Source organism: Caretta caretta, chromosome 15, assembly GCF_965140235.1.
Source record: "Caretta caretta isolate rCarCar2 chromosome 15, rCarCar1.hap1, whole genome shotgun sequence".
In the NCBI taxonomy this organism is placed as follows: domain Eukaryota; kingdom Metazoa; phylum Chordata; order Testudines; family Cheloniidae; genus Caretta; species Caretta caretta.
The window spans coordinates 8,965,097-8,987,377 of NC_134220.1; the positions used below are offsets into that span (position 1 = coordinate 8,965,097).

General features: G+C 48.9%; 1 protein-coding gene across 4 annotated transcripts in view; it reads right to left on the minus strand.

Annotated features, from left to right (window-relative positions):
• Window positions 1-22,281, minus strand: part of KSR2 (kinase suppressor of ras 2) — a 293,238-nt gene that overhangs the window by 14,609 nt on the left and 256,348 nt on the right. For 2 of the 4 annotated variants that reach the window (XM_048821591.2, XM_048821588.2), the window contains 3 exons: window positions 10,384-10,515; window positions 3,197-3,326; window positions 2,303-2,436 (listed from right to left, as the gene is read on the minus strand). In XM_048821591.2, the coding sequence (XP_048677548.1) occupies window positions 2,303-2,436; window positions 3,197-3,326; window positions 10,384-10,515 (396 nt within the window). Of the gene's footprint in view, window positions 1-2,298; window positions 2,437-3,196; window positions 3,327-10,383; window positions 10,516-22,281 lie in introns of those variants that run through there. The other 2 variants (XM_048821589.2, XM_048821592.2) reach the window with 2 other exon arrangements.

Below are 22,281 nucleotides of genomic sequence, written 5' to 3' on the forward strand. Positions count from 1 at the left end.
ATAGTTCCACCACGAACTATCAATTAACATCACTCCTGTCAAACCACCTAAATTCATGGCAGGCTTTGGACCATCTACTGTAGACTTCTCAAGGCTGATATTTTATTATCTCTGGGATTGCTGGTGTGCCCTGCCTCCAAACACTAATAAAGGTGGGGCAACAGGAATTTCTGTAGCTGAGAACTTTAAACAGGGAGATTCTATGGGGAAGAGTTTCCCAAGCCCTTGTTCTCCAATGTGAGCATGAGACATTCTGCAATTTAAAGAGCTCTGAGAGAGGCGCACAAGGAATAACTGAGGGCCTCAGCAGCTCATATGGGGCTACAGAACAGAGCTAGAATGCTAGGCTGGGAGATTCGGTTGCCAGATGTAGGATGAGAAATCAGCATCTCAAGGCTCTTCATTGTCTTCCAGAAAGATGATTGCACAAGTAAGATGAGTCCAAATGCAAGAAGGCCTTGGTTACCTTTTGTGGGTGGATTAGCACAACTCTCCCCAATCCATTATTCCTGTAGTGTCCTGTCCTGCCAATCCATTCTACAATTTCCATGGCAGAAAATATACTCCAAGATAAAGACAAATCTCTCCCCTCCAGCTTGATACGTCTATGGAACTGTGCATGCTGCTCCCCATGTTGTGAATTAATTTATTTCCCTGTGTATTCACTAGGTATTGTAGAGGAAAAATAGACAGTGAGAGAAGGACCTTCCCACTGAGGAAACTTAGGGGGAGAAAATCAAACAATTTAGTTGGGGATATGATTTTCTGCATTCTCCCTGGAGCTATTATAGGGCCAAATCCAGAGTCCCTTATGTGGGATCTACTCAGGCAAAGTGTTCATTGAAGCCAGTGGGAGATCTGACGAAGCACTAAGCCAAAATGATGTGAGGACAGGATTCGGCTGACAGATGCTTGTGTCAGAACTGAGAGCTTTCTCCTGGCCCTGCAAACTCTCCTGCTGTTTGATCCTGAAAGGCTGACCCGTGCGGTACTCTCACATGTGAATGGCCCCCTGGAGACAAACGGCTACCCACAAATTGCCACCTCTCTTGACTTCTCAGTCTCAGAAATGAAAACATCCTTGACAATAACGTATTGAAACCTGAGCAATGTCTCTCTGAAGCCATGGTGCAGTGTGAGGCAACCATGGGCCACACATTAACAGCCTTTGGAAAGGCCAGGCAAGTCTTCTCCACGATGTTAAGTATACTTATGACTGTACTGGAAGCATACGTACTGTATATCATGTCTCAGCAACACATAGATAGGCATTATTGTGCTATAAGGCACATTTTAGGAACTCCAGTTTGAGGTCCATTGCTGACTCAGTGACAGCTCCCGCCGGATACTGCTAATGCAGTGTCAGGTGATATGTGGGGAGGTGGCTGCAGGAAACGCATGTAACCTCTCTCTGTCTGATTAACTAACAAAGGCATGCTGATGCTTTGGAAAACTTGTATGTCTCTGATGAGTAACTGTGCCTGGAATGTAACAGCTAAACGCAGAACTGCAGGCCTAGGGCAAGGGTTCTCCAACTTCTTCCGAGTGTGGGGTACATTGGGATGCAGTCACCTCCTCCACACCCATTCACCACCATATGGGCCACCTCTCTCCCTGCCCCATTCACCACCCAAAGACCTCCCTCCCCCTCATTCACCAGCACACAGACTGCCCCTCGTCTTCCCTACTCCCCGCTCACCAGTGCTCCCCTTGCCACTGAACATTCCTTTCCCAGTGGCACCTGATAGCTCCAGTCACCCCAGACCCCAAGGGCAGCCCATTCCCTCTTCCGCTTTATCAAGCAGCAATCCCACTGGAGGCAGCTAAACTGGCTCCTCCTGCTTGTTTTCAACAACTTACCTGGGCTCCAGGATGCTCATCAATAGCAGCGGCTGGTACAAAGAAAAGTCAGCACCATAACACCACCACCTAGTTTTATATAGTGCTTTTCATCAGCATATCTCAAAGCACTTTACAATGGGAGGTAAGGATCCTTATCCCCATTTTACAAATGGTCACCATGTGACCAGCCAGCTCCCTAAGCATCACCGACACATGTTCCCCATATCACCAATGGTCCATGGACCACAGACCAGGGACTGCTGCCATTGGAAATGCCCGGGGGAGGGGGTGGGGGTGAAGGACTTCTCTGTTAATCAGGCTCCACTCCCCTCCTCCACCCACCCCAATGCCAATGGGCAGCATTACTGGCAGACTTGTGTAAGGTGCTGACCCACGGAAGAGCGAGAGCACCAGGCACAGGGAGAGGAGAATCAGTGGAAACACAGGGCAGGAGCCTTACTCTGCCGACTTCCAAAAGTGCCCGGGGTGCGAAAGGCGACGGTTCCGCTTTGGCAGTTTCTCCAGCATCTCCATGAGCTTGGTGAAGGTGGGTCTCTCCTCTTGTTCATACGCCCAGCAGAAGAGAAGGATGTCCTGCAGCACGCACAAGACAGACAATGAAACAACGGAGCTAGCCCTCTCCACACACTTTACTGGGACTGCACAAACCCAGATAGAGACAGGCCGAGACAAAGCCCTGGATCCTAGGCACCTGCGTGCTTTGGGGAATTTTGCATCTGCCCATCTCTACCATGGGCTGAAACAAACTCCTCACCATTCACAAGGTCCCGAACTTTGAGGGAGATCAGATCTTGACGTGAATCCTGTAGCTTGGGCCCCATATCCTTGCAAAGAAGGGTGGGAGGAACAGTGGAGTTCACTCCAAGGCGCACATGCCACCTCCCAGACCCCACAAAAGGCTGGGTAAATGCAGAAAGGGCGGAGCTGCTGTGTTCCCTCTCTGGAAGGGGAAGGGATACACCCTGCTTTGCTGCTGGAGCCCTGCAGCTCTCCCCTACCCGTAACACCTTCTTCCTTCCAGCCAATAAGAGCTGGATGGGGCCCACCAACAATAGGTCAAGTGGGTCAAAAGGTGGCTGGTGTGGAGTGACATGAGGCGCTCCTTCCCCTCTAGGGACTGCATGAGCCTCCACCACCCTGGCAGTCTCTTCTGGCTGAGACAGCAGGAAGGGAAGTTAGATCCTGGCACACAACACAACCGCATTTTCTTTGGCCCACGGGCCACCCCAGCAAAGGTGATTTTTGGAGACGCTAGAGCGGTTGGAGATGCTAGAGTGCCTCACAATGGGAGCACCTCCCCCCACCCACCTGAACAAACTGCCACATCACATACCGATATCTCTTTGCCCATGCCGATCTGGCTGAGGTTGGGCTTCATCCCTCTTCCCACTTGCCATATTATTGCCTCTGCCGGTTGCGTCTTGAAAGGCCACTCCCGCGCATGCAGCTCATACCAGATAGTGCTGTTTGGAGACAGTAGCACTGGGCGTTAGAATGACCTAGACACCAAAGATGCAGCGGGAGTACCTCTGAACACTGTAGCCAGGCTGCATTCTCTCCCTGAACATCCGCACTGACAGAATATGCCCTGCCAGGGGCATTCCTTATTCAGTATCCAGGGTAGACATCTCAGAGAAGGCATGTTCTCACACCACCACTACCCCCTCCTATGCAGATAGCACCTTGTACCCAGGGATCTCAAAGCATTCCACCAAAAGTGGGTATTCATGCCATTTCAGAGATGGGGAAACTGAGGCACAGAAGCTAGTGACTTGACCAAAGTCACATGACAAGTCACTGGCAAACTCTGAATGAACCCCCAGCTCTTCCGACTGCTAGCCCCGTGTTCCAATACACTGCATCCCCTTTGCTGGGGATTCTCATCACAGTCTCATCTTGACCTGCAGGGATTTTGCATGTGACTGTAACTCTCATTACCAGTAAAAGGCACCTGTGCCATTCCCCCCCACCACCCTTTTTAGCACATATTGGGCCAGACCTTCAACTGGTGTAAAACTGGTGTAGCTGCATTGATTTTGATGGGGCTACATCCATTTACACCAGCTAAGAATCTGGCCCACTGAGAAGAGAATAGGCCTCTTTGATGGGAGGCACAAACAGACTGACTAGTGACCCTGGTACTTCAAGTGGGAGGCTCCTGCAGTGCTGCAATGGTGGTTGAACCTGCTGCATGGGGAGCAGCTTAATAGATAATGCAGGGGGTAAATCGGTCTTATAGCTGCTTTTACACATTCATGCCACCTGCTCCAGCTGGATCTGGAAGCAAGCTCTGTAGCAACAGGAGGTTTTGCTTTTCTGTTTTTTCCCCAACGGGAATTCAGTGCTAGATCAACAGCCCCAGAGGCAGATAGGTGGTAGGTAGACTGCCCGTAACACAGGGACTGTCTGGACAGCGATGCAAGCTCCCCCACACACCCCCATCTGGGATCTTCATTCCTGACCCGGCGGGACCAGCCACCTCCTGGGGTGGAGAGGGTCGGTCAGATTCTCCAGCCATTTGCTACTTGGCCACTCCAGACAGACAATGAGCCAAGGCCCCATGTACTCTGCAGTGAGCTGCATCTAACGTCTGCGCCACCCTGGTGCAGCCCACTGGACATTCTGCACCAGCTGAGCTGGTTGACGTGGCCATGGATAGTCCAGGCCGCACATTGAATTTTGTACGTAGTTGCATTTGCTGTGCACTGCCCCGGCATGAGGGGTTTCCAGTGTGCCACAGGGCGGTGTCTTGATGGAACTGAACTGTGTTGTCGGGGGGAAGGTGGAGAACCTGGCAGCTGAGCAGGGGGCCAGCGGGGTCTTTTGGCCCCTGGGAAGCGGTCTAGGATTGTGGAGGAGGCCCACACTGGTATCATCTGCTGAGGTGACCATCAGTTTACAGTGTTCACATTTAAAACAGCTCCCTACAGTTTCAGAGTCAACAAGCCACTGAGACGGGGTCCGCTGGGTCAGGAGGACCACACCTCATTGGCTGATGTTGGGCTCACATTTTATAAGGTTTTCTGCACAACTATCAGGTTTGCAACCCCACTTTATTAAATGAAAACTTCGGGCTCAGATCCTGATGTCTGGCACAGCTGAGCTAAGGACAAAGGTGTTTGAAGCCACTTGTGCATCGCCCCATCCCCATGTCTTCCATCCATAGTAGAGGGCAATGTTCTTCTCTGACTCCCCACCTCCACAGCTGTGGAGGGAGAGGAGTTCTGAGTCACCTCCCTCAGCTTTGCAAGAAACATCAATCTTCGGCTTCAAAAGCGCTCCGAGGCGGACAGCCCTGTCCAGGGGCATTGTTCTGCTTCACATTTATTATATTCACCACCAAGACATGACTTGAGGGGGAGGAAAAAAAAAAAAGATTGTCCATGACAGCAGCAATCGCTGCACCATGCAAAATAGGTTCAAGGGGAGGAAGGGAATACAGCCTCGCACGCTTCAGCTTTCAGGTATTAATTGAAGACCAGAAATCCATCAAGTCAAAGGGGAAATGCACCTTGACAGGGTAATGAGAGATGTCCTGAAAAGCATCAGCCAGCGTGAAATGAAGATCTAAGTCTCCCTGGACATCAGCTCCCCTCCTCCCCATGACCCTGCTGAAATTTCCTTTCTTGCTCACAATAGAACTGGATTTGAAAGCTGGAGCTGGGGGCAGAGTTACAAAGTTGTGAGGTACTCAGAAGGCAGACAGTTAGCCTGGGCTCCTTGTTCCTGCCCCAGCAGCACAGCTGTCTCCTGATCCCTAGATGGAACTAGTGGGAAGGGAGGGCACGAAACATCAGCTTCTCTCCCCATAGCCAACTGCCTACACTTTTCACTGCTGCTCTAGGACCAGAGACAGCCTCCAACATCACTTCCAAGAGGAGATGCATTCAATAGCTAGCTCGTCCTTCACCCTGCTATCTGCTCCTTGCCCCCTTGACAACCAGGCTTATTATCTGGTGTCTGGGCAACGGGACTTTTTGAAAAAATAAATGTTCATGCTTCTAAGTGGACTCTTGGGATTAATCGGAAGGTTTCCTGGGGAATTCTTATCTGTCCTGTGTTAGTGTTGCCGGCCTTCGGGCCCTGAATGGATTTGTTTTGAAATAATGCGCTCGAGAAAGGAATATTTCACCAGGACCAGCGTAGCAGGCTTCACGCAGAGCCCTTTTGTAAGCAGGGTTCTCTTGTTTCTGCATCTACTGAACTTTCGCTTCATTTCTTCTTCTTCTTCCTCTTTTGCTGTTGTTGTTATTGCAAAACTGATTGAGAACCAAAGCCCAGCAGCACCAACCACAAATGCCAGGAGCTCTCTTCACATTCACTATGTTCAAGGCACTAATGTCTAAAGGGGGACCTGGGGATGAGGCAGGTCTAGCTGCAGATTTCCAGTGTGCCAGTCACCAACCTAGGCACCAGGCCTAAATTCCCTGCTGGCTTAAACCGGGGCAGCTCAGAGCCTTTGGCCCCAGATACATCCACCATGGCTCCGTCCTTTCCTCACATACTGCACTAGTTACATTAGGGGAGTAAGTGGCTTCCTCTCTGAAGACAGCGGTGGTAGCTATCAGCAAAATGGAAGAGAGGTGAGTAGCAAATCTGCTGATGTATTTACTCAGTCTGATTCTGAATCCTTCCATGCCTAGAAGTGCCATTCTCATCAATGAGAGTCATTTGAGCAGAGGGGAGGCAAGATCAGACCCCAAGTTTGGAACTCTTGATGGTTTACAGCTGAAAGGATCCATGGGCTGTGAATAATATAAATACAAACCATTCTAAAGTTGCCTTGAGTGAGAAGCCTGCATCTTTACAAAAGTGGGGGGTAGGCATTTTATAAAATATTTCTTGCTCCAGAACTATGCCAGTCTTGGGGTTCAGGGGGGCAGGTCCAACTGGCAGTATCCAATAATTTAGGGACAATTTCATCCACAGGACTGGATACTGCACAATTAGAGGAAGTGGTGCTGTCTGCCAATGGTATTCATAAGTTGCCTGTCACTGTTGTATGTTAAGTGCAATGGCATCTAAGGCCTCAGTCTTTGGAAGCGTCCATTAATTTTGGATGCCTGTTTTCAGGTGCCAAATCTGACATGCCAGATCCTGGTTTTCAGAGGTGCTGAGCACTCGCTGCCCCTACCAAAGTCAACATGAGCTACTAGTGCTCCATGCTGCTGAAAAAATGAGCCCTGGTCATATCCAATTGGGCACCCAACATGAGAACCCCCCCCCCCCGAAAAAAATTAGTGTGCACGGAATGGGAACCGGAAACATTGCTGTAAGGTCTGGAGTATTTCTAATGTTCTCATACCTGAACGATTTCTTCCGTTAATCTGCTTGATAAATGTGTATTTTCTGCGATGAAGGGAAAATAAAAAGCTCTGTACGTATAAATGTATCCATACGTTCCCTTTCCTAGTCTCAGGCAACAGAGTCTAGATAGGGGGATAAGAGTGTCTTGAAAGGCTGAGTCTAACAGCACCATCTCACAGGCAGCTGTTCTCCTTCCAGCTAAGCTGAGAGTCGTTACTGATGGTCAGCGATTCAATGCAAAGCAGATTTTAGATCCAAAGATTGCAGATGTCCATCTCCAGAACGCAAAGAGCACGAGGCTTCCAGAGAGAATTTTCAGAAGGCCCACTCTGAAAACTCATTTTCCAGAGTTTATTTTTCAATTTTAGACCACATCCCTGCAGTCGCCACCGTTATTTTGATGGCTGCACCCAGCTTTAATTAATTTGTTTTTCTAAGCATGAGTTTCCCTGGCACAGATCCGTGCAGAGTTATTCCTTACCTGTCAGACCAGAAGGATAACATTAATTAGTGGAGCGGAGGGCATCTCTTAGCTTTGTGACACTTCACATTGCTACATTGATTGATTCCATTCCTTATTTTTCCTCCTCCTTAATGGAGGACTTCTGTGAAGCAAGGTCTTAATCACCTGGACATTCGGTGTTTCTCCATACAAATTTTTCTACGCCAGAATCTTTTCCTCGGGACTAGAGCCTAGATCCCACTGCAGACACACTGGGTCACAAAGCAGCCCCAATAAGGTCAGCCAACAAGCAGGACCATCCCTGCTTAGAGGAATGAACAAGAGGCATTAAGGTAGCAGAGCAGTGCCTACACTACCCTGCTCCCTAAGGCTTAGTGGAAAGGGGCCATGCAGCCTTTCCCTGTACCCTGGCAATTCTCAGTGCCCCATGAGCCAGATCTCTTCAGGCCACCAGTAACTCTAGAAGAACCAGAACACCAGCCAAATCTGGGGGCAAAGCCACAGTGATGTCAGCTGTCATAGCACCACTGAAATCAATGACCCAAGCTGACCATCTGCCCACTGGTGTTTACCAAAAGGAGAAAACTAGAGCTGTCCTGCAGTGTGCTGGGGAAAGAGACCAAAAGGGGGCAGAAAGGCAGTGCAGCCTTACCAAGTCTTACGACTATTTCCCTTTGCTGCCATTTTTGGTCTCATTTGGTCCCAAATTCCTTCAGGAAAAGAATTTGTGAGCCAGATCCTCAGCCGGTGTAAACTGGCAAATCTCCACTAAAATCAATTTACAGCAGCTGAGGATCTGGCCGCACAATTCCCAGCATCTGGGAGGATATTACGAACCATGAAGAACAAAAACACTGATAACTTGTAAAAGAAACTGACGGCTACTTTAAACAGGCATAGAGCTCTCAGATAATAACTTTAAGTCTTAACCAAATGGCTTTTGCTTAGTTTGAGAAGATCCCTTAATTGCTTCTTTTTTTGTTGTTGTTTTTAACGCTGACATTACACCAAAAATGTACTGCTTTAATTATTGCATTTTTTAAATGGAAATAGCTTGTCAGATAACAGCTTCGCATAAACTAATCACCGTATGCTGCAGTCTTTAAGGTGCCCATCAATATGGCACAAAGGAAAATTAATCCACCGGACAAAACCTATCGTCCTATGTCTGCCTCAAGGAAGATTTTTTATCAGGGAAATGGTTGGGCCACTTTCACAAAGGATATTTTCTATTAGATAAATAGTGTGAATAATTAACTGGTGTACGAGATGCTCTAACTGGAAACAACCATTTACTCTGTCTGTCTGTCATTTGGCATCCCCTCCCCCTACTGTCCGCAGTTTTAGAGCAAAATTCTAATAATGTTTAAATTGTTCTAGATTATCTAGCATGGAGATCAATGTACGTAGAGAATTCAGAGTATAGAACTCTTCTAGGTTCTCCTACCCACCGCCTCACACGCAATCAGCCGGGCTCTCTAAAATGTTTCCTCTATGTTCACGTTATGAAGTATTTATAGGGGAGAGATGGGTCTGAACCAGAAACCCGAGAGCTGAAGGTGGATCTAGTTTTCTGGAGTTGGCCCCGGTCACAAAGTGGAAGTCCTGAAGTCAAATGGGATCTTGCCCCAAGCTGCGGGATGCCATTTGGACTGTGGTTTCAATTCAGTCTGCTGGAGACAAGGCTCAGCTCTGGAGTTGGGCTCTGGCTGATGCAAGACTCCATCATTTAGAAGAAAGGGTTAAGCTGAGGTCCATCCCTAATTTAGTTTGGTCAGTGAGATTGCTCTAGCGCTCCCTATCTCAGCATTTAGCATGCTGCAGAGTGCTGGCATGGAGACTGTCTCATCCCCCACGCAACACAGGGAATGGCGCTTAAAGTGGGGAAAGGCCACAAGGGGTCGCAGACCCGGCAAACAAATATTTAAATATTTTAAAAAATCAAGCTGGGTTGCTGATGGGTGCGCTTTAACCACTCTCTTACTAAATTTGCGGCTCCCAGATTATGATAGCCCCCACTTTTTTCAAACTAGTTTAAGCATTGGCATGAAGAAGAGGGAAAGAATCTTTCACGCTGACCAAGATCCCAGGCTGTGGGGCAGCCAGCCGGCAGAAGCTAGGTGATCCCAGGCTGTGGGGCAGCCAGCCGGCAGAAGCTAGGTGATCCCAGGCTGTGGGGCAGCCAGCCGGCAGATGCTGCTACAGGCTACAGCAGTCACTTCCTTTATCTCCTCTGTGCCTTCTTCTACGTAGAGCTGATGGCCAATGGATCCATACGGTTAGTGGATGGAACCAGCCATCCTGGATTGGCCTGGTCCAGCCACTTCCCTGGCCTTTCCACAAACCCCTAACACATACGTACTGGGCTGCCATGAACTTGGCTCTATGGCACAAAGAATACTGCAGGCTTTGTTGCATTCCACAGCCTTTCTATAGGCAAGAAGGTCCCGTTCCCCCCCCCCCACCCCGCGGCAAGGACTCCACACCCCCCACACCTTCCTCCCCCTAGAACGCTCTGTTCGGACTGTTCCACAAACCAACAATCCGCCTGGGAGACCAAGAGAGTTACCGAACTCCTGCTGCAATAAGACAGATCCCTTCGGTTCCGTTTCATTTCCCTCCCGTCGTTCCTGCCTGCTTTGCAGCAGCACCAGAATGCTGCAATACTGTGCTAGCCCATGGGCTCACCCCCAACCCCAAACTCCTCCCGACAGAGCCAGATATTAGCTTGGGCCCACAACAGGACTTACCCAAGTGCAAAAACGTCTGAGGGCTTGGAGAAGGGCAGCTTGTCCTCTTCCGTGTCAGGCGAGAGCTGGCGGATGATTTCCGGGGCCAGGTGGCACAGCCAGCCATTCTGGATCCGCAGCTTATTCTCCCTCCTGAGGCGACAAGAAGGCAACAGCGGGAGCGTCACCGAGCTGCCATTTCAACCATACTTCCTACGAGGGTCACTGACCACGCGGTGACGAACTGGGATAGCAACCGGCTAAGGCTGCACGTCCTCACTGCCTCTAGTCAGTCCAGAGGCAAACCGGGTTTACCCCACTGGGTCAATAAAGTGGTTATTCTAGGGTAGGACCTGTGTTTAACTCCTCTAAATAAATCACAAGTAGAAACAAAATGAGTGACCTCACTTTTGTCCCTAGTGCATGTTTGGCCATCTCACAAAACAACTATACAATGAGTCACAGGTAGACTGTTCCTGGAAGACCAGGACTCACACGGGGTGGTAGAAATGGAAGGATGTAGCTCAGTTGGGATTGGGATTACTCAGGAGCGTCGTGTGAAGAAACCTTGCATAGTGCCTGCCCTACAGTCTCCCCGTGCTATGAGTTCTTTACATTAGCCTCCGTCTCAGAAATCCACACCAGCAAAAGATAAAACTTCATCCAATAATAAACTGTATTTGGAATTAGGGCCGCTGCAGTCAATCCACATAGGATCAGGTCCTAAAACAGAACAAAGCAGCTAGGGATAAACGAACAAAAGGCTAAATTCTGATCTGTTATGCTGGTGCAATTCTGAAGTCACTCCGCTGACTTCAGCAAAGGGCCTCAAATTTACACTGCTATAACAGAGAAGAAGTTGCCCGGCAAATGTCAGCCTGTGTGAAAGAAAAGACACCCTGGAATTTCAGGCTGTCGTTACGGCAATGCCTGATATATACATAATATATGCCTTTTACTGGAGTGGGTGGGTGAGGTTCCGTGGCCTGCAATGTGCAGAAGGTCAGACTAGATGATCATGATGGTCCCTTCTGGCCTTTAAGTCTATGAGTCTATACAGGAAATATGTCAGAGACACATGAAAAAGCAATCCTAGCAAGTGGCTTTCTCACTGACCCAAAACATTTTGTACAGAACAATATAAGAAATGCAACCGAACCGCAAAAAAAGACCTTTACATGCATCTGCTACAGAGCGACAAGACACCATATTACAAAAGGGAAATCGTCAGGAAATCTAAATAGAGCAGAAAGGTCCAGATGGGCGAGTGAACTAGCAACTCAAGGAAAAAAAGTCACATTATATCTGTAAGTTGGGAGGAAGAGTTTTGAGGAGAGCTATTCCAGTGCTGTTAGCAATATAGGACTAACATGTTCATTACTGAGTAGGGGAGCTAGACAGATAATGGCCACTCATTGAATGGGACTTGCATGGCGAAATCTCTGAGTTGGCTTTGAAAATCTCACCCTATATTTTGATTACCAATAGCTTTGTGGACATATATATGTGTGTGAGGGTGCATGGATATGCACACAGTCATCCAGTACTGCAATGCCAAATTTAATTATAGGCTACTTTGCCCCTTGTTTTCATAGAATCATAGAATCATAGAATATAAGGGTTGGAAGGGACCCCAGAAGGTCATCTAGTCCAACCCCCTGCTCGAAGCAGGACCAATTCCCAGTTAAATCATCCCAGCCAGGGCTTTGTCAAGCCTGACCTTAAAAACCTCTAAGGAAGGAGATTCTACCACCTCCCTAGGTAACGCATTCCAGTGTTTCACCACCCTCTTAGTGAAAAAGTTTTTCCTAATATCCAATCTAAACCTCCCCCACTGCAGCTTGAGACCATTACTCCTCGTTCTGTCATCTGCTACCATTGAGAACAGTCTAGAGCCACAACATTATTCACAAACATTATTCTTGAATAGATTTTTTTTTAACTTAATACTGTGGTGCTCAGTCCTTCAGCTGCTTTTCACTGACCTGATGGCTTGAGCTTTGCCCATCCAGCAACTTGGGGAAATAATAAAATCAATCAATGAATCAATCAATACATAATAATAATAATAATGCTTTGTGCTTGGGCAGTGCTGCTTGTTGGCAGCTCTCAGAGCACTGTATAAATAGCTGGGGGAACATCATTATCGCCATTCCACCAGGATGAAAGACCAGCCTGGTTAGCGCACGCTGTGGCCGGCGCTGCCGAAGATGACCTGGAACACTGGTGCAATACAAATAATAAGTAAAGGTAATAACAGTACAGTAACTTGCCCAAGGTTACCCAACGGGGCAGTGCTGGGAATAGAATGCGGGTCTCAAACGCCTGGCTGGTTGAACCATCCTGGGCCTAATCCATGACCACTGAGATCCACTGAGTCTCCAGTGTCTCCTCTCCAGCAACAGCCTTTATGTCACCGGCTGGCCTGAAAGGACACTTCGTAATCTGCGATGGCACCAGGAGCGAACCCTGACCTTGCCTGGTACTTAGAACGTTAACATTCCTCACTCACGTCCCAGCAAGGGCATAGCCTTTTCCTTCCCTAGAGTCCTGCCTATGAAAACCAGATGCCACATTACATCGAGCAATAATCTGTAGGGATGCCATCGCTGACAGCAATTAAACAACTGTTAGGTAATGAAGTGAACTCAGGTCAGCACTAGTGAGCAGCGGGACCCGCACCATGTACCAATTGCCTGCTTTGTAACTGTGTCTCAGGGAAGTCAGGTGTGTGGCCTGGGAGCTCAGCAATACACCTTGAGTTACCTGGGTTGTGTAAAGTGACCTGGGGGGGGGGGAGTGAGGGGGAGTGTCATGAGCTCAGCTCCTTTGCCACTTTGCTGGCCGGTGTGGGGAGCATCGGGCGGGAGTTTGAATAGGTGAGACAAAAGCGAGATTTATCTTACTGCTCCAAGAGCCCCTTCTAATTGCAGAAGGGGAACTGGAGGCAGCCTCAGGGCTTTCTTCTAGGAGCAAGGATGCTGTAGTGTTGGCTGGTCGCTCAGATGAAAGGACCTCAGATGCTCCAGCTGGAGTGCCAGGATTGTGGGAGGAGTATCCAGCCTGGCATAAAGCTAGATTTCATCTCAGAGCAGAAAATAAAACGCAGAAATAGTAAAGCTGGACTGACATTTTCACCAGTAAATAGTGATTTTCCTCATTTCTTTCTAGCAGGATGCTAAAGGAAACATTTTCAAAGAAGCCTCCTAAACCATACTCAACTCATGCCTGTGGCCAATCTCCATCTGCCTCATGCACACCGTCCAGTCTAAAGGATCATTTGACCCCTAGAATTAACAATGAAAGCAGAAGTTTCCTGCTCCAGAAATTGATCTCCGCCTTCCAAGGCGATGACCTCTGTGCTTTCTAGCACCAAGGTGTCATACCATATACATGTTTTCGCCTGGATTACTGTTGACTGTAGGACCGATGGGTCAGGGAATCTGTCTTGCTCGGTGTTTAATAAAGAGACACCCCACAGAACTCCAGGTGCCTCCTAACTCACCCACACATCTGCCCTCCACTTTTCTGCATTACCCTCAGCCAGCCTGGCCAGCTCCTAACTCTTACATCTCTGCCTGCCCCCCAGTCAATCTGCATGAGCTAGATTTCCATCCCTGTGTCCCAAGGCTACACAAATCACACACGTCCTCCCCTGCAAGCACCCAGCCAGGGTCATTTGTAATTGGCTCCCCAAACACTAGCCCATACTCACTCTAATTTCACTTGTCACGTCCTGCTTCATTATAACTAGCTGCCCCAGTAAATGTATTTGCCAATCTCTTTGGTGACAGGACTGTTAACTCTGAGCGGCCTCCCTCGCCAGCACGTAGCACAGGAATTTCACTTAATTTTTAATCCTGCTCCCCACCTCATCTACCAGTCAGTTCCTTTATCTCCTCAAGGTCCTGGCTAATCAATACACATATTGATTCTTTAGCAAATGGATGATACAAGCATGCCAGGCAGGCTTCCTCCTCCTTTCACCTTCCAGGCTGGAGCCTTGCAGGTATTCCCCAGTCCACGGGCACTGCTCTCCACGCCACACTGAAGCTGCTCAACAAAGCAGTCTCCTCAGCCAAGCTATGTCCATAAGGGGATGGAGTCTCTCCCTCAGCATGACACCAGGCACAGCCAGACAAGAGCCCACATATAAGGCCCCTTCGGTTTTGGTTTTCACCGATTTTTTCCCCAAAAGTTCTTGGGTTATAAAAAAAAGCCATTATTCCTGTTTTACCGAATTTTCACCCTAATTTTGGAAGTGCCGACTCCCCGGACCCAGCTCCCCGTTTCTGGAAGGAGATCTGGCGGCTCATGAACTGCCATCTCTCCTTCTGCAGTGGGGGGCCCGGGCCAGACTCCAGGGGGGTCCCCCTCACAGAGTTTCCACCAGACGGCTCAGCACACCTGCGCAGAGGAGGGGAACTGCTGGTCAGTGGCTGCTGCTTCACAGTCGGGGAGCAAGATGAGTGGGGAGCCAGGGCCCAGCAGCCGAGCCAGCCCAACCGCTGCAGTGACCAGCCCACAGGGAGCGGGCGGCTTCCTCAGCTGCTACACTGAGACCATAACCAATTAGTACAGCAACCGCCACACCCCGCTGGGTGCCTCCCACCTGCTGAACCCCATGAATACTGGGCAGCCCCTCCCACACCAAGAACCCTGTAAGTACCAGGCACCCCTCACCTCCCCACCCACTGCCCCCCATGAATCATAGAATATCAGGGTTGGAAGGAACCTCAGGAGGTCATCTAGTCCAACCCTCTGCTCAAAGCAGGACCAATCCCCAACTAAATCATCCCAGCCAGGGCTTTGTCAAGCCGGACCTTAAAAATATCTAAGGAAGGAGATTCCACCACCTCCCTAGGTAACACATTCCAGTGTTTCACCACCCTCCTAGTGAAAAAGTTTTTCCTAATATCCAACCTAAACCTCCCCCACTGCAACTTGAGACCATTACTCCTTGTTCTGTCATCTGCTACCACTGAGAACAGTTTAGAACCATCCTCTTTGGAACCCCCTTTCAGGTAGTTGAAAGCAGCTATCAAATCCCCCTCATTCTTCTCTTCCGCAGACTAAACAATCCCAGTTCCCTCAGCCTCTCCTCATAAGTCATGTGTTCCAGACCCCTAATCATTTTTGTTGCCCTCCGCTGGACTCCCCTCACCCACGGCACTCTTCACCCCACTGTCCCCCTGAACACCCCTCACCTCCCCACCCACCCTTCTTTCCCTGCCCCTATTTCATCCCTAGGTTACAGTCAGCAGGGGAGAAGAGGCAGGCTCTGGGCCCTCTTCTCCCTGAACGTCACAGACCAGGCCTGTCTCTGCAAAGGACCCAAACCAAACACCCTCCCAACAAACTTGGGGACAATTCACATCCTGAAAGAAACTTTTCAGTTTGGGCTCAACTCTACTTTGTCTTTTTCCACCCAACCTCGTCCTCTTCCTCGACTGGCCAGGCCACAAGGGAGGCACAGCTATAAACTCCCAAAGCAAACATTCCCTCTTCCTACCTAAGAAGGTAACACAGTTTTGTGTGGCTGTGTATACAGAGCATGCAGACAAACCCACACGCCCCTGGGTAGGTTTGCTTTTCCCCTTTCCTATTTCTTCCCAGTCTTTATCTGCCTGCCTCCATTTGTGAGACATGATCAAATCCAGTCATTTGTTTTGAAAAATTCCCCTTCACCACAAAAATGTACCATTGTTACGAGGCAGCACGTGCGTGTTTATAGCACGTGGTCTGATTCGGAGCTCAATCCCACCACTGGACAAAAGAAGAAACGCCGCTGTAATCAACAAGTTTACACTGCTGTGAGCAAGATCACAAATCAGATGCAAACTCTCCACCCTGTCTTCCCCTAAACTGCTCCGAGGCAGGTAGTGAGAAAAACAATCAAGAGGTAGGTCAATTAGAAACACAACCCTCCCGGCCCACTGCGTGAAGGGACGTAACTAGGAGTTCACAACAGCACAAGCAGCTCCCAACGCTTATTAAGTCTCTGCCATCACTCTAGAAACCTGACAGCGCCTCTTCGCCTCGGCTGGGGGGAGTGCGCCTTGGCAACCAGTAACACCGGCAGGTCTCAGAGGCCTCCATGCTCCAGGAGTCAGAGGTGAGAGCGCTCTGGTACAGAGGGGAAGCTTTCAGCTCCCACCAGCAGGCTCTGAGATTCTTTGCTGGCCCTCATGTGCGGCTCTTAATTAGAAGTTGCTACTAAGCACCGAGGTCAATTAAAAGGCACAAAGATACCCCCCGCTACTGAAGTCTGTGCTCACAGCACTTCTCTAATGGTGGGTGAGGAGGAGAGAGACAAGCACAAGTAACAGTCAGTGCGTGCGCCCACAGGGCTCTGAAAAGCAAAGCCTTGCAAATACAAATACAAATACAGTGTAGTGGTTTCCTAAACGGGTTCTGCAGCTCCCAGGTTTGAACCATTCCTTTGGTTTTAACCCATGTTGTCCCCATCTCTGCTCGTCAGTCCAGAAACTCCAAACAAAGCTCAGTTGAATCCAGGAGACTCCCATAGTTTTGACACAAAACCATGGATCAGCGGAGGTCTGCCTGAAAGTACCAGTGGGCTCAAGCCATCCAGTTCAGCGATATTCTGGGGTGCCAGGGTTTCACTTTGGCCCATTATTAGGATGGGATTCAGCTGGGAAGTTCTGTTACAGATCCACCTCCAAACTTCCCTGATATCCAGGTGCGTTTGAGTCTGGGGTTTCAGGGCTTACGAGCCTTCCAATGAACTGGGCTGGGCTCGGAGATTGTACTGAAAGCCGAAACTGGGCAAATTTGATGCAGTTTTGGGCTTCCTGATATAAGTTGTTCGTGGCTTTGCAAATAACCTGGCCCCCTAGACTAAAATGAACACGTGTTATTGACTTAAAGCCTTGTAAAATCTAGTGATTTAAACACAAGTTTTATTTATTTCACATTAAAAGTGAGAGCAGGAGAGCTCTCCACATTTTGCAAAATCCACTCCCCGCATTCCTAATCACAGAAGAGGTCTACTGAGTGCAACCACATATTTAAAGAAAAATAAAACAAATAAAACTCTCTCTTGAGCCAAGTCTTAAGGTAAGTCTCTCCAGGGCAGATTTTAATGATCACATAAAGCCTATTCCTCAGACAGGCAAATGCGCTTTTGCACATACCTAGATTGCAAATGCATTATGCCGCATGCTCCTGCCAACTCAGGGTGAGTTTTCACTGAACAAAGGTGCATTCTTTCCTCAAGGTAGCTAAAAGGTGGTAACTAATGGGGTAAAATCCTTGTGAAGACCCAGCAGTTTGTTGTTTTCACACATTTTAGCACATGTAGGTAAACCTGAGGCTCCCCCAACAGCCCTTACTCCTCATCCTGCTGTAACACATATGAAAACTACAAATTGCCTCGTCTTCACTAGGATTTTACCTTGCGTCAGTTACCAAGAGGTGAGAAAGAACACACCTTTTTTTCCCCTCGTGAAGACAAAACCTCAATGATTGTCACGTGCACTTTATGCATGGTCTCTACCAGTGCACCAGGTGACGTTATTGTTGTCTTGTCCCGCAATCATCAGATCAGGCCATGAAGTTTGAGAATGAATTTGGCGACTTGTCCAGGTTCCTTTGCAAGGGATCGATCCAAGGTGTTCAATCCAAAAAACTTCACTTTCCTTACAATACTGCATTCAAAAACCTGAGTAGGCATTAGAGCCTGCTCCTGACACGTCCTGCACAGTGGATATATTTTGATGCCATCTCTATTGATTTCCATTCCAGCAATGTGACCCAGCTGCAATCTCATAACTGTAGATGTTATTTTCCTAGATGTTTTGGTATCAATCAGAGGATCTTTCATCTTTTGACCATTAATTTCAGCTAATATTTCCCTTGCTAGGGCATCAATATCTTCAAACCACTGTCATTCCAACCTGAGTTTCCCATCTTCCAGTTTTGGCCAGGTCATCAGCTACCTCACTCCCGTATACACCAATGTGTGATGGAATCCATTGAAAAGTCAATTTATTGTGTCAGTGTGTAGTGCATCAGGTATTGTGCAAATACAACTTGCTGGCAGACTTGGGTCCCCAGCCTGCAGTGGTCTCTGTATGGGCACACCCTTCTTCCTTGGTGGGACCTATTGTAAGATGAGGGGCTTCATCTGGTTCATTATGACTCTGTAAAAGGGAAATTATACAGCAAATACTGATGCCTGCATGTGACGGGCAGTACCTGGTTCTTCGAGGCCCCCCTCTGGAGGTCCCACAGACTTATCACATCCCGCCCCAGGAAAGGAGTAGTGAAGGTGGGTCTTCCAGGCCTGCCTAGAGAGGCTGCATGGAAGCAGCCAATCTGAGCCCAGCAGGCTCCGATAAAAGGAACTGCAGGGCCTGAGCAGGTCAGTTCCTGGCTGGGGCCAGAGGAGCCAGGCTGGGTGCTCCTTGCTGGCCACAGGAGCTCATGCGAGAACCAGAAGATGGATTCTGGTGGCACTGGCATTCAGTGAGGAGGAAGAGGATCTGAGGACTTCAGCCCTGAGAGAAGGGTGAAGAGAAAGGAGCTATGTGGGAAAAGGCCCAGGGAACAGCAGCAGTTAACTGGAGAAGGCAGTACGCAGCTGCTGTTTATAGGATCCCTGAGTTTGGACGAGGAGTAGTGGGTGAGCGCAGGTTCTCCCATTGGCCACTGGCAAAGTGACCTCAGTGCCGAGAAAGGGGACAAGTTTCCTTTACAAGCCTGAGCAAAGGGCGGGATTGAAAGGAGCCAAGGATAGGCAGAAGACAGAAGGCCCCCTCAGGGAGGCAGGGCTGAGTCCAGCTTGAGCCTGGGATTGGAAGACTTTTGTTTTGTGTTATTTTGGACATAAATACACCATTTGACTGTGTAACTTGGCTGGAGGGCTGAGCCACTGAAGACCTACCAAGCAAGGGGCACGAGGAGCGGATGGGGGAGGGGAGATTGCAGCACCACAGCCAGCCAAGAGGAGGTGCTCAGGAGGTGAATGCCCCGTCACACTGCAACGTTAGAGGTGCAAACCTGCTGGCTCTTGAGAATTCCTAGTGAGTTTTCTCGAACGTTTTGGGAAAGGAATGGAATGTTAAAGGCCACCCCAGAACTGGCGGGGAGAGCATACTCACCTGCCAATAGAATCCCTCAAAAAAGCAATTTAAAAAAAAATTCACTGGTAGGGTCTGGCCTCTGCTCCTTTCCCAGCTCAGGCAATTGCATTGGGACCACAGCAAACCTCCCAGTCCACCCAAAAAGCAGGGCCTGTATTGTTGTTATTCAAAGTTGAGGGACACTGCAATGAGTGGAAAAATTCGCTCAGGAAGGCAGAAAAGTCTGCTGCATACATGTAGGATGAATCTGGCTGAGGCCGTGATGCAAAGTGAAATCAAATCATCACACCCCTTTCCAGTTTAGAAAACAGCAGGGTCTGGTGACTGTAGATCTATGTAATTGGATGTTTTTCGCACCTTCGAGAATAGAGAATTAATTCAGAACCAACCTACGGGCTGCATGTTAGTGGTGCATGCAAGGAGAGACCTGGTGCCTGAATTATATTGAAAGCCCTCTGGGGCAGGGACCTTGCCATCTTATGCAGTTATGTAGCACAAAGTTCACGGTCTCCCTGCTATTCTTATTTAACATTTATATTGTGGCAGTGTATGGAGACCTACCAAGCTGGGACCCAGCTGTGCCAGGCACTGTACAAATTTATAGGAAATGACTGTCCCTCCCCACAGAGCTGAGCTTATCCTCCATTTCCAGTCCTGTTTGTTTGTCCACCTGCTGTGCACTTGTAATAACCTAGACTGTAAACTCTTTGGGACAGAGACTATCTTTTAAACAAGTGTTTCCTCAGGTCAAAGTGCCCCCAGTCCCTCCCTGGAGCCCTTAGGTACAACCACAATGCAAACAACAACTGCGGGGTGGGGAACAGAGAAGTCAGGCAAGGCTCTTTTCATGAAGTCACTGAACACCAACTGGAAGGACCCTCTCATACCACAATTCATTAGCATTCCCTGCTCCTTTCGGCTCTGTCAAAATACCCGCGGCAGATGAAACCTGCAATTTACTCCGCAGAAGAAAAACAAACAACAACAAACAAATGGGAAGATGCACGTTGATAGGTGCATTAGCAGAGCCCGCTAAAGGCAAATACAATAGGGCAGTCAAACAGCAGCAAGAGCCAGGTGCCGAAGCCCACTGGCATGCCTGAGTCATGCAGGGAGTGGGGGTGGGCTGCGCCGGCACAGATGTTTGCAAAGCCACGTCGCACACACTTGAGATACGCCCACGCTGAGTCACAGCACAGTACTGACGGGGTTCTGAGATCAAACCCATTTGCCCCAGGGAACAGGTTAGGCTATCCTAGTACCACCTCAGGGCGTGTGCAGGTGGCCACATCTTCAGGACCAATGTCCAGGTAAGACCTGGAAGGCAGAGAGGTTTGTCACCCTGCGCCTTCAGAAAGGACATGGAATTCAAACCGTTTTGGATATTAGTCCCTTGTTTTATGGAAGGGCTGCAGAGGAATAAAGAAGTATTGCGTGTCCATAGGATCTGCTCTGAAGATCTGACCCATCCTTGGAGGCTTCGTTGTCCAGTCTTCTGGTATTAAGTCACCCAGCCCTAACGAAAACAGGACGCTTGGGATCTTGGGAGAGCTGGCTCAGACTCTCCTTCTCCCAGGAGGATGCACTGAGTATATTGACAGGTTTCAGAGGAACAGCCGTGTTAGTCTGTATTCGCAAAAAGAAAAGGAGTACTTGTGGCACCTTAGAGACTAACCAATTTATTTGAGCATGAGCTTTCGTGAGCTACAGCTCACTTCATCAGATGTTTACCATGAAGTGAGCTGTAGCTCACGAAAGCTCATGCTCAAATAAATTGGTTAGTCTCTAAGGTGCCACAAGTACTCCTTTTCTTTTTGAGTATATTGAGTGTAGGTGTTTCAGCTGATACCTTTAGAAGTGAAGGCCCTGTCTCTGCTCTGCATGGATTTAAAAATCCAACGGTGCATAAAACCAGGTTTGTTCTGTTGTCCTGGCTGAACCTTCCCTCCACTCCGTCTTACTGCTTGGCATTGCTTAGCTGCATCCCCGCCTCGACTGGCAGGTACAGCTTATGAAGTGCTTTGACAGCCTTTGGGAAGAAAGACACTATATAAACATGCAACAAGACCCTCACACCCACATTTAACTAGAATGGTCCTGGGTTCATCTATCAGTGCAAGATTAACTTCTTCACGTGTTGTCCGGACACCGCCAATAGGGTCAAACATCCTCAGTTTGTGTTTGTGTGCGGTTCCTCCAGATCCCAGGACGAGGTGTACACACTGGTTGTCACCCTAACTCTGGGCACTATTGTAAAATACACAGTCCGGTATGTCCCTGGGCCCGCGCCACTTCCTGCAGCCCCCGTTGGCCTGCAGCGGCGAACCGCAGCCAGTGGGAACCGCGATCAGCCGAACCTGCGGACGCAGCAGGTAAACAAACTGGCCCAGCCCGCTAGGGGCTTTCCCTGACCAAGTGGCATCCCAAGTTTGGGAAACATTGGTCTAAGGCATCAGCCACCCAGGCAATGGATGGAAGAACACCTACTGTGACTGTCTAAGGGATGGACTGCTTTGGGGTCAGGAACTATCTAAAAAGAATAAGACAAAGCATCAATCGGAACAAGCCAATGTGTGGAGGATCAGTTCTGTAATCACCCCTTGTAATCATAGTGGGGTTTGAACTTGGAATCTTTGGTCTGAGGACACAGATCACCACCACTTCAGCCTAACGAGTAAACTCATTAGCAGGTAGCTGTAGTAAGTTATTATCTTCTAGTGGCCCAGCCACTAAAGTGGGACATGAAACACCATTTGCTAGTGTATCACATTTGCAGATACAGTGTGGAAAGTGCCAAAACAGCTGTACTCCT